General features: G+C 34.1%; 1 protein-coding gene across 1 annotated transcript; it reads left to right on the top strand.

The window, feature by feature from the left end:
* Positions 1-290: 290 nt before the first annotated feature.
* Positions 291-3,912, top strand: LOC128222658 (migration and invasion enhancer 1-like). Its single transcript, XM_052931760.1, has 4 exons — positions 291-353; positions 882-979; positions 1,233-1,309; positions 2,530-3,912. The coding sequence occupies exons 2-4, from the start codon at positions 919-921 to the stop codon at positions 2,614-2,616; spliced, it is 225 nt and encodes a 74-aa protein (XP_052787720.1). The 5' UTR covers positions 291-353; positions 882-918; the 3' UTR covers positions 2,617-3,912.
* Positions 3,913-15,142: the final 11,230 nt, after the last annotated feature.

Here is a 15,142-nt window from a genome sequence, read left to right as displayed (position 1 = left end):
AGCTAGGTCACACCTATTTAAATTGGGAGTCTGGCGATGTCCAACTTAAAATGTTAGCAACAAAGGGGTATTTTTTTCATTTGGACATTTCTATACATGTTTACTTGTTATACGAGTTTGTCAATACCATTTACATGGACTACCTTAAATATCTGCTCACACATACAAGTAAATCTAGCTAGGCATCGGTATATATCCGTATGTAAAATGTATTTGTTTCGATATATTTAAGGGGAAGCCACTGCGTCTATAGAAGAAAACTTGCAGGAGTCACAAAACCATTGACTGCCGCTGAAACGAGACTTACCAAAAACAAACAAAATGGCGTCGGTTAAAGTTCAGGTTGAATACTGGTAAACAAAACACATAATTTATCTGTATTTCTTATCTTTGAAGCAATGTTTGACCATGTTGTATGTGTTTCTTTTATTTCATACAATTAAAAAAAGTCTGCTTCATTAAGATTTCTACGCATGATAGCTTTTAAATTTAAGTTATTTTAGAAATGTTCGCGCTATAAATATTCAAGATTTTAAAGTAAGTTCTTAATAATTACAACGGAATTGGGCTTCTCTTCCTTTATGTACAATATTATGTATGACAATGAAGCCTAGACGTTGGGTAGATTTACTTCACTTGTTTATAGTGTCAAGTTGACAACCATATATATATATATATTGCACTTTAAACAGTCTTGCTGTTAAGCTAGCTTTTATAGCAACATGGTATTGATTGCGTATAGGGTTCAGGCATACGTTCTTACTTACACTTAATTTTGAAAGATAAGCTTGTAAGATGTTAGATAAGCTTGTTGTCTAAAAAGCACAAGCCTGAAACACTTCATTCGAAAATATTAAAGGCTGTATTGTTTGTTTTTTCAGTGGAAGCTGAGGTCACTTCCCTCGGTTTAGGCGTCTGATGGAGGACATCCTCTCAGAGTTGCCAGAAACCGAGGTGGTTGGAGATGTCGGGAGAAACCGTAAGTGTCTTTGAGCATTGTTTTACAGTTTCATGTATGAATGCCGGAGTAAAGTCGGAGGAGTTAATGTACAAATTAACTTGTTATTTTCAAAGCAATATGTCATTCATTGGACCATACTAGCATATATTTTTTTAAATAGTTACTCAATAAAACCATTTTTAACTTGTATCTTGTAATTAACAACTTAGTTCATGTTTTGGCTGCAAAACACACTTGAGAAATTCAAAAAATGCTTTGTTTATGTTTTCAGAGTCATTTGAGGTCTCAATTAATGGACAGCTGGTGTTCTCAAAACTCAAGACATATGGGTTCCCCAAAGCACAAGATGTAAGTTCATAAATAATAAAAATAATGATAATAATAATAATAATAATAATAAAATCTCACAGATATAGAATAAACAGAAATAGTTATGTTCAGTCGTCAATGAAAACTTCAGGGACAAGCTCAGATGAACTAAATGTATAAACACCATCAACAGACCACACACTCATCAAAGCTTTCAAGTCAGCTGACAGAACTCCTCAGGCATTTTCCTTCGAAAACAACCAAATATGCATATGGATGGTTTACAATGTCAGAAATTTTCACATTTAACAACTGCTGCAAGTAGATCACATACTAATATCAAATTAGCAGTTAAACCTAAAAACTTTACTTCAAGGAATCTTTATTTAATTATGCAATAATACACTGAGAATTTGCATTTAGTAATACAATGACACTCTATTTACTGAGCTTACAAGCCAGGATAACATGTATACTCTCTGTTTGTATAATTATTCAACAAATAGCCAAGCAATGGAAAATGCCACCAAATTAAAGTCATCTGGGTATAAACCAACTTCAGTGTTCAGTGGTACCTGTTATGTATTTTCAGGTTATTTAGGATACTAAGAACAACAACACAAGGGCCCAAACCCCTGCCAAAAAGTGTTTAATTGGAAGCCAATAGAAATAATCACAAATAGTGAAATGTATTATTTATTTTTAGATTATCAAGGCATCCAAAAGTGCTGAGTTGAAGTTGGTTTCTATATTTGGAAATGTCTGGAAATTACAGATTCAAAGTCAGGGGTATACAGCATAATAAGTGATATGTGTTTTATATTTTTAGATAATAAGGGGAATCCAGAGTGCAGCACAATGGGAGAAATGCCAGGAAATAGTTGATTCAAAGTCAGGGGTAGTAACCATAATCAGTTATTTGATCTTAATTTTCTGATAATAAAAGAAATTCAGACGGGCTGCCCAAGGGGAGAAATGCCAGGAAATAGTTGATGCAAAGTCAGAGGTATTAACCATAATCAGTCATTTGATCTTAATTTTCAGATAATAAAATAAATTCATAGGGCTGCCCAAGGGAGGAAATGCCAGGAAATAGTTGATGCAAAGTCAGGGGTTTTAACTATAATCAGTCATTTGTCTTTACTTTCAGAAAATAAATTAAATCCAGAGGGCTGCCCAATGGGAGAACTGCTAGGAAATAGTTGAATTGAAGTCATAACTATTAACCTTAATTATAGATATATATTCTTTATTTTCAGATTATTAAGGAAATCCAGCGGGCTTCACAAGGGGAGAAATGTCAGGAAATAACGGATTCCGAGTCCCCCTGGTGTGTCTTACTCTAACCCTGTGTGCCTACTACACAAACGCCTAGCCTGTAATAAACAGAAACACATGAACACTGAAATATACCAGTGGTATAGATGACAAACTACAAGGAGGATGGTTGGACACAAACAAAAAATCAGCATTAATTGTTTATTAAAATATCAGTCAAGTAAATTGAAGCATGCTAATGCATGGGAAAAAGACATAACATGAAAATACCTTTTTGATGTTTTAAATGAATTTTGAATAAACTAGTGATGTAAGAGGAAGTTTTAATAAATGTATGGAATGTTGTGTACAGAAATACTTTATAACATACATTTGTACTTATTTGAATTACATCAAACTCCAGATTAATATACATCAGCATGGGGACCTGTGTTTCCCACATCATTTGTGTGTTACTGTTGCCCGTATCATTCAAGCGCTCACCCTAAAGGTCAAGATTACAATTATAAGCCATTTGCTTCTCATCAGACAAGACAAAATCGGAGTCATTTGCCAGTATCCTGTGACTGCCATTGTCAATTTTATTTTCCACAAATAGATTCATTTTAGTACCACATAAATTGTGTTAAATAACTGTTGTGTTCTTGAGATGATGTGTTTCTCCTTTTTACAGGCCTTGTAAGTGTGTAAGGGATATTTCAAATCCAGATTTTCAGTTAAATACTACACAAGCGCATGAGGAAACTTAGCTAAACAATTGAAGCTATTTTTCTGATTAATATTTTTGATAAATATTTTTGATGTTAGTATTTGAGTGATTGTCAGGGATTCCAATATTTCCTTTTTTAAAGTATTTTTATTATACAGAAGATATATACGTTCATGTTGCAATTACATTGTGTTGTTCATATACATTCAAATACATGTATATATATTTGTCTTCAATAATTATACATATATGGTTTCATACCTTATTATTGTAAATTCCTTTTCTTTATAGACCACCTTTTCTGGTTTGATTCAATATTAATATATTATTTTTGATATTTGTTATTATGATGTGTTTAAAAATGATGTATAACTATCAAAGTTGCATTTAATAAATGTTTTATGTAAGAAAATCAAAAGTAAAGAGAAAAGATTTATGATTTATCATTCTCAAACATTTCTGTGCAATTAAACGGGTGTCTGTTGAAACTTTCTACTTCAAGGATTGTTTCTGTAGTTTTTCATATAAATATTGAGGTTTTTCAAAGATTGATTCAATATGAAAAATAACTGTTTTGATAAATTACTGTAATTGCCAAATATTTAATCAGTAAAAGTGTACTTGCCGTTGAAGGGTCGGTCTCACACAAAGGGTTCATGTTGGCACGTGTTTCTATTTCGAAATTCGACCATGCATGTATTAAGTTGTTTTTAGATAATTAGTAATGATTTTCAAACCAACATTCTTTTTAGTGGTCTATATTATATTATGTAAACTACATGTTCCCTTAAATGGGGTCAGTCACTATTTATATTTACCGCATCACCTGATTAATATCTATAACTGCTGACACCTGATTTTTTTAAAATAAATGTTTAGGTAAACATAAGAAATGATGCCTTCTAATTGGACAAACTATAACGTTGATCACTTATCATGAACAAACACTTGCACTTTTTTTCTGGAATTTAGCAATGAAGGCCTAAAATTAAGTTAGCCTTCCCCGCATTGTCCAAAACTATGGATTACAAATAAACTTATAATAATGTATTCAAAATTGTTTGAAAAATATTTCAAATAATTAACGATTTCTAGCTGAAGAGACAAGATACTTAAAGTGACACTCTTATTCAAAATCAATACATACACATGTATAACAAACATAATTTTGAGTGACGAACCTTTAACTTCTTTCTTAATAATGCATTTATGATAATTATTTATTACGGATGACCAGATTGTAATTGTATATTAAATAGCTTGATACCCAAAAATATTAAATGATTATTGAGTGCTATAGTGTGATCTACTTCCATCTCATAAGGTAGAAATTCCGTGTTTTCTGCACCATTATTTTAAATTAAGATCGGCATCGTTTATAACAACCATTGTTTTCGACATTTATTCATCGTTTTTGTTATATTAAAACAATGTTATTAATCGTGGTAAATGCCATTTGGAAGTAAGAGTGCACCTTAAAAAATAGCAAAAAATATGTGTTTTTGTCAACTTGACTCATCATCAAAGATGACATAATTTTTTATGTCGTTTAATGGTTATTGCTATAGTTTATCCTTGCGAAATTCGATATATTAACACATTTCATATCATGATGCCTTATGTGTATTGAAAATAAACTGTAAGCATTTTAGCTTGACTATTCGAAGAATAAGGAGAGCTATCCTAGTCACCCGGGTCTCGGCGTAACCACTCTTGTTAAAGTTTGCGTACCACCTCAAATATTTGCAAAGTCCATTGACATACGGCTTTGAAACTTTGCACACTTGTTCACCATCATGCCCCAAACCTGTACACTGGAGGAGGTAACTCTATTAAGCATTTTGACAAAATTATGCCCCTTTTACTACTTAGAATTTACGTTATAGTTTGCGTACCACCTCAAATATTTTCAAAGTCCATTGACATCTGGCTTTGAAACTTTGCACGCTTGTTCACCATCATGCTCCCAACCTGTACACTGGAAGAGGTAACTCTATCAAGCATTTTGAAAATATTATGCCGCTTTTTCGACTTCAAATTTACGTTAAAGTTTGCGTACCACCTCAATTATTTTCAAAGTCCATAGACATCTGGCTTTGAAACTTCACACGCCTTTTCACCATCATGCCCCCAACATGTATACAGGAGGAGGTCACTGTATTAAGTCATTTGACAAAATTATGGCCCTTTTTCGACTTAGAATTTAGGTTAAAGTTTGCGTACCACCTCAGATAATTTCAAAGACCATCGACATATGGCTTTGAAACTTTGCACACTTGTTCCCGTCATGATCTCAACCTGTGTATAGGAGGATGTCACTGTATCAAGCTTATTTACAATATTATGCCCCTTTTAAGCTCGACTATTCGAAGAATAGGTGGGCTATACTAATCGCCCCTGCGTCGGCATCGGCGTCCGGTTAAAGTTTTAGGGCAAGTTGGGATTTTCACTTTTAAGTCCAATACCATACATTCAGATGACTTAATACTTCACGCAGTTGTTCAGGGCCATCACATGATGAGGTCAGATGAATCCATATTATTCTTTACACAGATTATTGCCCCTGATTGACTATGGAACTTAGGTTAAAGTTTTAGGGCAAGTTGGAATATTTATTAATAACTTCTATATCCTTTGTTCAATTGACTTAATACTTCTCACAGTTGTTCAGGACCATAACACAATGAGGTTACATTACTCCATATTATCCTAAATACAAGTTATGACCCCTGATTGACTTGGGTTAAAGTTTTAGGACAGGTTAAAGTTTAAGGGCAAGTTGGGATTTTCACTTAAAACTGCAATACCATTCATTCAATTGACTTAATACTTAAGACAGATGTTCAGAGCCATCATATAATAAGGTTAGATAACTCCATATTATAATTTATACAAATTATGGCCCCTGATTGACTATGTAACGTAGGTTAAAGTTTTATGGCAGGTTGGGATATTGTTTAATAACTTCTATACCCTTCATTCAATTAATACTTCACACAATTGTTCAGGACCATCACCCAATAAGGTTACATAACTCTATATCCTTAATACAAGTTATGGCCCCTGATTGACTTAAGTTAATTGTTTAAGGTTTTTTTTTAAACTTCCTTTGAAAGGCATATTTGTATATTCTTAACCACATTTTCATAATGGGAAAACAAGTTATTTGAATGACTTGCGTCATTGTTTGGGTGGGCTGGTGGGAGGGCAGCATCAAAGTCACCTTATGTAGCGAATAATTTCAGTTAGGTTTGACATAAAGAGACAACACTTGGTATTATTACATCGATATTGTATTCTAAGTCAAAGCGGCGTAGTCTTGTTTACTTAGAACTTACGTTAAAGTTTGCATACTACCTCAATATGCCTCAATTTCTATTATCTTATTATAATGTTCTTACTATTGACCATTCAACAAGCCTTTTTTATTTACACTCTTTATCCTCCAGGATGGATACTATTTTATATTGTCAATCACTGAGAATAGTCGAGTGCGCTGTCTACTGACAGCTCTTGTTTAATTTATCTTTTACATTTGTGTTTAACCATTTACACTATTTATTATTTAAAGATGCACCCTTTTTCCCCTATAAGGAGTACCACAAATAATACACGTTTTAATTTATTGAAAACATATCGAAAACAACGGATTTTAAGGAAGAAACTATGATTTAATTGAAAGAAAGGTGCATACAACACGAACATTCTACCTTATGATACGATTGCTGATCGCCGTTTTATCTTTTAGGACCCACAAATCATTTGTTATTTGTACGTTTTAAGCTATAAAGTGCATGGTTTCAATCTTGTAATCAGCAATTGATATTTTCCATAAATGCAATATTCAGTAAGTAGCAAAAGGTTTTAATACTCAAGATGTATGTGTCACTTTTTTATACGAGTATTATTTAAAGCTCTATTCTGCCAATGGTATTTGTAATGACACTAGTTTGTCCGTTGGTCCTCTGGTATTGTCAGATCATGTGTTTTGCTTGAAAAATATGAGAGCCATTCTTACTCATCATGGCGTCCGCGTTGGCATCACATCTTGGTTAACATATCGCATTTAATCTCGTCTAAGTCAATATCTCAGCAAACACATCGCATATTGCATTGAATCTGTAGATAAGTGTTTCAATGCATCCAACGTTTTGCAGGAACAAAACTCTATTTTGCATATTAGACAAATTGTTACCCTTGACGTTTATTAATCCACTTTCAATTCAGGTTCAGGTTTTTGGTGTATAATTCAATATATCAGCAACTACTTGAAAAATTGCATTGAAACTTGATGCAATAAATTCAAAACTGCTTTACCAATAAAGTCAGATTAAGTTGCATGTATTTCAAATAAGGGCTCTTTGTTATTTTACTTCGGATTCGGGTAAAAGGCGCTAAAATAGTCGAGCACGCTGTCTGTGTGACAGCTCTTGTTTTCCAAGAAAGATGTATATTTGTCATAGGCTTGGCGTCGTTGTATTACAACAGTGTTATGATTCTACCTTTTTCGTCTGTAAAACAGACGAGTGTTGGTGTATGTTTAATGGAGCCATTGTATTCCTGCAGTTGCAATGATTTAGCATGACAGACTGTTTGACGTTATGAAATGAAGTGTATTAATATGGGGGATGTCAGGTTTACAACTAGTAACAAATTAAAGAAAAATACCCTTGGTCGCAATTTATCAATACATTATTTCCTCCCATAATGAAGAACTTTGGAATCAATGTCTTCGGGACATGGGTGCGTAAAATTTACCTAGAACCGAGGCATAAAGCTATCGCCCTGTCCGTCTGTCCTGAATTCCGCCAGTAGATACTATCTTAGCAATAAGTTAGTAAGTCATAATAAATTTCAAGTTAAGAAAAACTGGAGAGCAATCGGGAAGGCGTTGTGTGCCTTTCTTTCATGAGCTTATATGCTAAGGTCACGTTTTGAGATCAATTCTATCTACCGGCTGGTACGCCATTGTTCCCAGCTAATACGTACTTCATAGTAACTCTAATACTTAATGTAATTTTGGTAGGTGACCTATCTAACTCATTAGGTGGGTTGTGATTCACATCCGTACTTTTAAACGCGAAGGTTAACAAGGACAGGTCAATTAGCCTAAGAGGTAATTAGCGACCTTTTCAAGCAACGATGCTTATGGTCAATCAAAATAACGAAAGACAACGACACTAGATAGCACGAATTTCAACTATTGGCAACGATAACTGTCATCCAACCGGAGCAAGCTCGCCATTTTCATTCTAACGAACTCGATTGTATATGTACGGTTTACAACCTCTAAACAAATATCTATGCTGCTAGAAGATGGGGAAGTCATTCGGTTTGAAAATATAACGGCTCTGTGCTGCTTTGTTATTTTCATCATGTACCGACCCTAGACATAGAGCACAATCAGACACCATATTGGTAGACATTGTCGCCATTATGATTTTACGAACCACGCATACTGATGCACCGGCATACAGCCGATACACGTCGCAAAAACGGCCAGTGGCATAGCATACACATCATCGGTCAACCGAGGGCCAGTGGCTAGAATCTCGAAACTATTGAGACGACAAATGTGGTGTTCTTAATTTCGTTGTTATTAAAATGAATGCGTACATATTCAGTTTGTTTAATAAATATGTTTAAGCTCACAAAATCTGTTGCGATGTCGAACAGCCTTCAACCTGCAACATAAATCTTCAGATTTAAATGAATCTTTAACAATACAAACCTCTTGATAGGCTTCTCAAATGTTTTATTTGATTCGGTATCAACAAATACTCCCATGATGCACTTCATTTTTTGTATAATTCATTGTTAGATATATAGGCAGTTTCATAACCTGTAATAGCAACAACGGGAACTGGTATATCCAATGTTTCATGTTATATTTTGGTAATACTTTGCTGAAATATCTGATGGATATCAACAATTCTTACCAATTATTCCTGGGCTGATGCTGGAAGCTGTGCAATTTGAGTTGCAGAAATCTGTTGTACAACAGTGAGAGCAGACGGGCACATTCCTCCAATCTCTGTCAAGCTCAGCAACGGCTCGTTTTCTTGTACTACTGCAGAGCTAGAACAAAACAAAGGGAATGATAATGGCTGTGCCTGATTCAGTTTTAGTTGCAGAAAGGTGCAGACGTGTAAACAGACCGACACAATCCTTTCTTTCTTGTCCGGTTCTTTAATTGTGGTATGTATCAGAACCAAATCAAACTTTAAGGAAACATATTTATCAATATCAATATAGTCTGGGCCCAATTTCCCAAATATTCTTATGTTTCTTATAACAGGGTTTAGCTAATCTTACTATTATTCTTTTCCTAGGATTTTTTGTAATATTTTCATTTCTAGAGATTGTAGGCTTAAAAGAAAAAAAAGATGTTTATTGTAATCTTGTATAAACAAATTTTCATTATCGAAATCAAATTTGAGTAAGTAGTTTGGCTAAGTGAAATAAGCTACTGAAGCCTGTTTAGATTAAGAAGCACATTTCTCTACATTCTCTGTCTAGCTGTGCGATTAATTGTGTCACTGCATTGCCCAAACAATGATTCAGAAATGAAACTTCCCGAGCACGCACAGTTTGAGCTAGGACCATACTTATAGATAGATAGTTTATTTTGAATACAGGTTTATTAAGCCACATGAGAAAAACAAAATACACAAATTAACCTTAACAAATGTCATTTCAAGTACAGCATAAGGACCTTTTTTAGATACGAGCTATTCGAATGTTTTTATGCAAAAGTATTACAGATAAAGACTGACTTGATTAAAGACAACGTGAACTTCGAAAGGTGAACGTTCACATCATAGAAAAGGTGTTAATATACGTACACATAGATTACCTGCCCACATAGTGCAACATAACAATCAAAGTCAAGTGAACATTTACACATTTCTCATTACACATTTCACAGACAGTTATAAGTATCGAACCATTCAAAACATACAAAACAATAAATGGATCTTCCAATATAGCATTCATATGTGTCTTTGATCTAAACTGGTAACCTTTTTTGCGTAAGTTATTACATCAATTGCATATCAGACAAAAACAATGTGTCACGGACAACGGAAAGGTAGATATTAATGCTGTAAAATTAGATAACTGCATATTATTGCACTGTTTTGAATGAAGACAACTAAGTGTTAATTCACACTCAGACACAAGTTGAGTGGTGAAATAGTATACATATGTGTATGCGAAATGCTACAGAAACAAGCTCAGTAGCAAAAAAATGAACATAAACCCGGTTTAATGTTTAAGCTTTTTGATACTGTGCTTGTTTTGTATCTTTTTGCATACATATTAATGCCACGGGGTAAACGCCAAAGACATAGAATATAAAATCACAAAGAACAACACAAAACTCCACAAACAGCACACTGCATACATACTATATATATAATACTACGTATGTTTATCAAAGATTGTTAGGTCCCTCATTTGAACGGTCATATTGTCAAAACGTGAGATATGGCATTCACCTGAATGTGGACAATACAATATGTTATTTCACACGGGATGCCATGCGATATTTATTTTACGATACCGTACACAATTACACCATAAGTAAGTCCTTTCACTAATTCACAACTTTCAGGTTTAATCAATTTATTCTGTAAATACTTCGTTTGGAAAGGTTGCAAACATCTGAAGTTACAGAATTACAACATATTTCAATAAGTGTTTTCCACCTCACACGCGGGAAACCAAAATGTATATTTTTAGATGCGCATGCTATGACAGTATCATGCCAAATGGTCAAAACCGTACTGTCACTGTGTTGAAGTATAAAATTGTCAATAATCGATATATGTGAATTTAACATGGGCAGGTATATTGAGGTATACTTATTAAGCATGTTATATTCTGGAAGATCTTGGGTATATTATACACACCTGAGCGTCGGTGCATCCCTGGATGTAGTGTCTGTCATTTTCGCCCCATTTATACTCTTCAACCATGCATGCCTGGAAAATATCGTTACTTTCTTCTTTTACGAACCTGAACGTTGCACACCATTCGTTCGTGCAACGGACAGAATAGTTGACGACCATTCTCATTGTCATTAAAGTGGACACAATTACTGTCTGAGGAAAATAATTAAGACGTGATTTTATTTTGTTTTTAAAGTTGATATAAAAAGGTATTAACATTATTGATTGTGCAATGGGCAATTAATGCCGAACATCAGCGAAAATCAATTATGACCATCTAAAAACCGTTCTTCATCGAACATTATGAATTCAATCAAAAACCATAAAATGCATTAGTTTACAATTATTTATTTGGGAATGACATTATAAATAATGTATTCACGTTTTAAATTTATTATTATACCATTTAGTTTGGTGTATAAAATTTGAAAAGGAGAATAATCATTTTGTTTAAACGCGGGATTAGAATAACAGTAATGTATATTTGGTACTGAAATACAAGTACAATTACGTACAATTACTTTTTAATCGATTTGACCGATTTTTCAGTAATATACTAAACTTTGCCTTTCAACATAGTTATCATGTTTAAATCTTACTTACTAATTCAAAGACTCAATCGTTAAAATCTTAATAACTCAAAGACTCCATCGTTTCCCTCTAGGAGTTTTAATGCAGTTTTCAAGGGTTAAATTACCTCAGTCACGGAACACAGCTGCACAGTTTCACACACTTCGCCTGCCCCGATGTGGCGACATTCGAAACAGAACGGACCTCTCTGAGAAATCCCAACCAGACCTGTAATCAATCAAAACACTTAACTTAAAGAACGTATAGATGTTATTCCAGTGAACATGAAACAGACATGATCTCACCATCTACTTTGGTGATGACATTCAGAGTGGATCCAACAACATTGGTCCAACACACCAGTTTTGGTTTAAACATATTTTTTTATTTAAAAAAAACAACAAAAAACAAACAAAAAAACGACAGACAAAGTATGCAAGGTCATATATACAATATCAAATTATAGGGTTGGACTGGAAGAGAGTTCATAACTTATGAAAGTTTATTTCCCAAGATCTGTTTTAAAGGAGAATGCTTTTGCTCTTTTATTCGCATATTGTTAGCAACATGTTAAAACTCTACAATCTTGTTCAGCATTCCCTGCTACCTCTGGAACAGTCTTATGCTTATTTTCAAATGTTATGGTCCAATTACGTGTAAGATATACCCTAAGGACGATGAACGAGAACATTTGCACAAATATAAAACATCAATTGAAAAGCAAAGACGGAAGTGCATTTGGCATAAATTAATACTTATTAAATACAAAAATTCATACAAAAGGTTAACGCACCAATTAATATTTAAGGTAATAAATCTTAATTTCTTAAAATTAAACTATGCAAAATAATAATATCACCTTTTTGCCGGAACCGTCATAATCAGAAATAAGACTTGTGGTAAATAGACGTAAGTGGAAATGTGGAATTAACACCTACCATTATCACTACACCCATGAAAATTGCAGTAACTTCCATCGCAACATTCAAAGCATCCGGATGAACCATGACTCCGGCAATTCTGCAAGGGAGAAAAAATTACTCCTGATGGAACTAGTCCATAAAGGCCATTATTCATCAATTTGGTTTAAAAACATATTCAAAATGTTAAACATGTGTGTGTTTGGGGAAGGGGGGGGGGGGGGGGGTTGGGGGAGAAGTTTTGCAATTATCCGCCTTAACCAACATTGCTTCGATGACTATTTGCAGTGGTTTCCATCCTAAATGAAAATTACAGCTACATTTAAGTAGTCGAACATAGTATAAACTCTGTGATAAGTCGCAAGGCAGTAGCCCAAGGCACTGAACGAGGTTACTTCAAAAGCATTCAATCATGAAACGGTTAAAACCATTGTCATTATTTTGCTTGCGCTGCGAGTAGTAAGCTTTTTGCCGATGTTAAAAGAAAATAATCTAGAACAGAATCTCGAACGTAAGAGATCTTGTTACATTACATAAATACTGTGACGAATGTTTCAATTCAAATGTGTTATATATGCAGGAACGTGAAAGCTCAACCTTACGCCCGAAAAACGTTTAAATCATAATAATCTTAAAAAAGACCTTGCAGCTTATTGATTTTGCATAACGTAACTACTAATGGGTATTTATGAATACAATTACCAGTTTACTTGTGCAGCCTGACTTGTAGCGAACGGTGTTGAGACTCTTGGAGTAGCTCTGGACGTAGCAAACCTGAAGATTAAATTGTATAGTTCGTGGCTCGAACCTGTCGGGACAAGCGAGATAATATCGGGCGAACGATCATTTCAACCGAACAAAAATGTCTGATACTAACGCTATAAGGTTCATGTTTTTCTTTCGTTTAGTTTAAACTCATTCACAACGAATGTCAAAATCGTTATTACAACTGTATGTCAATTTATTTTGTTGACAAAATTTTACGCAAAACACATTACTTGACCTCAATTTACTTACACGTGGTCATACTGTCGCGATACTCGTGATGTGTCATGTCTTATAACAACACAAACGCGTATACTAGCATATAACATGAACGCATATATGACCATGATAATTAAGGTGCTTCATATAATTAACAACACATACGGGCACAATAATAAACATGAACTCATATAACAAAGGTCACGTGTATCATAAATCAAACCACCCACCTCGTTTTCCCTACATGTTGTCACCCTGTCACAATACTTGAGATGTGTCATATCCTCACAATTGAAGCAGTTAACATCATTACCTAAATGTAATATGTACAATATTTGGAGGCAATTGCATACTACATTTTATGTAAACAAGGACTACTCGGTTGTTTGTAAGGATTGCCACAATTAGTACAGTCTAGTTGAATTATTTCAGATTATTATACCTCACTCCTTTCATTCCTTTATACAATTTACTTATACAAATTTTCAATGTGACCCTTACTATCACCCGATAGCACGCTGTTACCACACGACGTCACAGATACGATGCGATACAGGGTTTAGCTTCTACCATTTCCTCTGTACCGTGTAGACGCTTTGTTTATAATTATTGTATCAGACGATAATGGCAAGGTGTGCAACGATTCCCGAAAATAAAGCAAGTTTTCTTCGCTTTATTAAAGCGAATATAGTGCCCTTCCTTGTCAACTCGAGGCAACGTTCTGATGCTTTATAAGATATTTAACATCAATTATTCGTACTAAACATTACTCTTTTCTATCTACTTTGAAGTAATTTTAGATTTGCAATATCAATTTTGAGTTTGCCCTACATTGTCAGCCAATCAGGAGCGCTAGATTATTAACGTGTTTAGTTTCTTATTTGCGAAGAATCATTTTCAATTGCTATATACGAAACTTCATGATTAAGTTAATAGCTATATAATTAATCATACTTTTACAGCCACGCCTTCTTTTGCAAATGCAATGATGCAATTTTAGTGTCAGCGGTGATTAAAATGACGTCATAATATCATACAGTTATTAACAGCTCTTCTTGACAGTTGCTCGTTTATTTTTAAAGGTGATGCAATTTGGGAGTTAATAACACTAAGTCGCTGCGCTCCGGTCCGCTTCCGATTACTATTCACGGAGAAATTACTTAAATACACACTAACCTATACATTCTCGTATAGCCAGGTTTGTACAAGTTACGATTATTATGACGATACCAAACTATTGTTAAATTGTATGTAGCCTAAGGAAAGACCCTTGTTATTAAAAATTGCATGATAACGACCAATTGCTCGTCAATATCTCCTTTGTTAAAAATCAAGATGTTCATACCTGAAGCTTGGTAGTTGATTTGAGACCCCAGATGAGACCCTTGTCCTGGGGCGAGCGTACTGTTTGTGCCATTGGTCAGGTAACATCCTGAATGAAGAAATATATAAATCAAAC

Source organism: Mya arenaria, chromosome 16 (genome assembly GCF_026914265.1).
Source record: "Mya arenaria isolate MELC-2E11 chromosome 16, ASM2691426v1".
Classification (NCBI taxonomy): Eukaryota; Metazoa; Mollusca; class Bivalvia; order Myida; family Myidae; genus Mya; species Mya arenaria.
The sequence above is the reverse complement of the archived record's forward strand: the minus strand, read 5'-3'. Positions and strand labels throughout refer to the sequence as shown.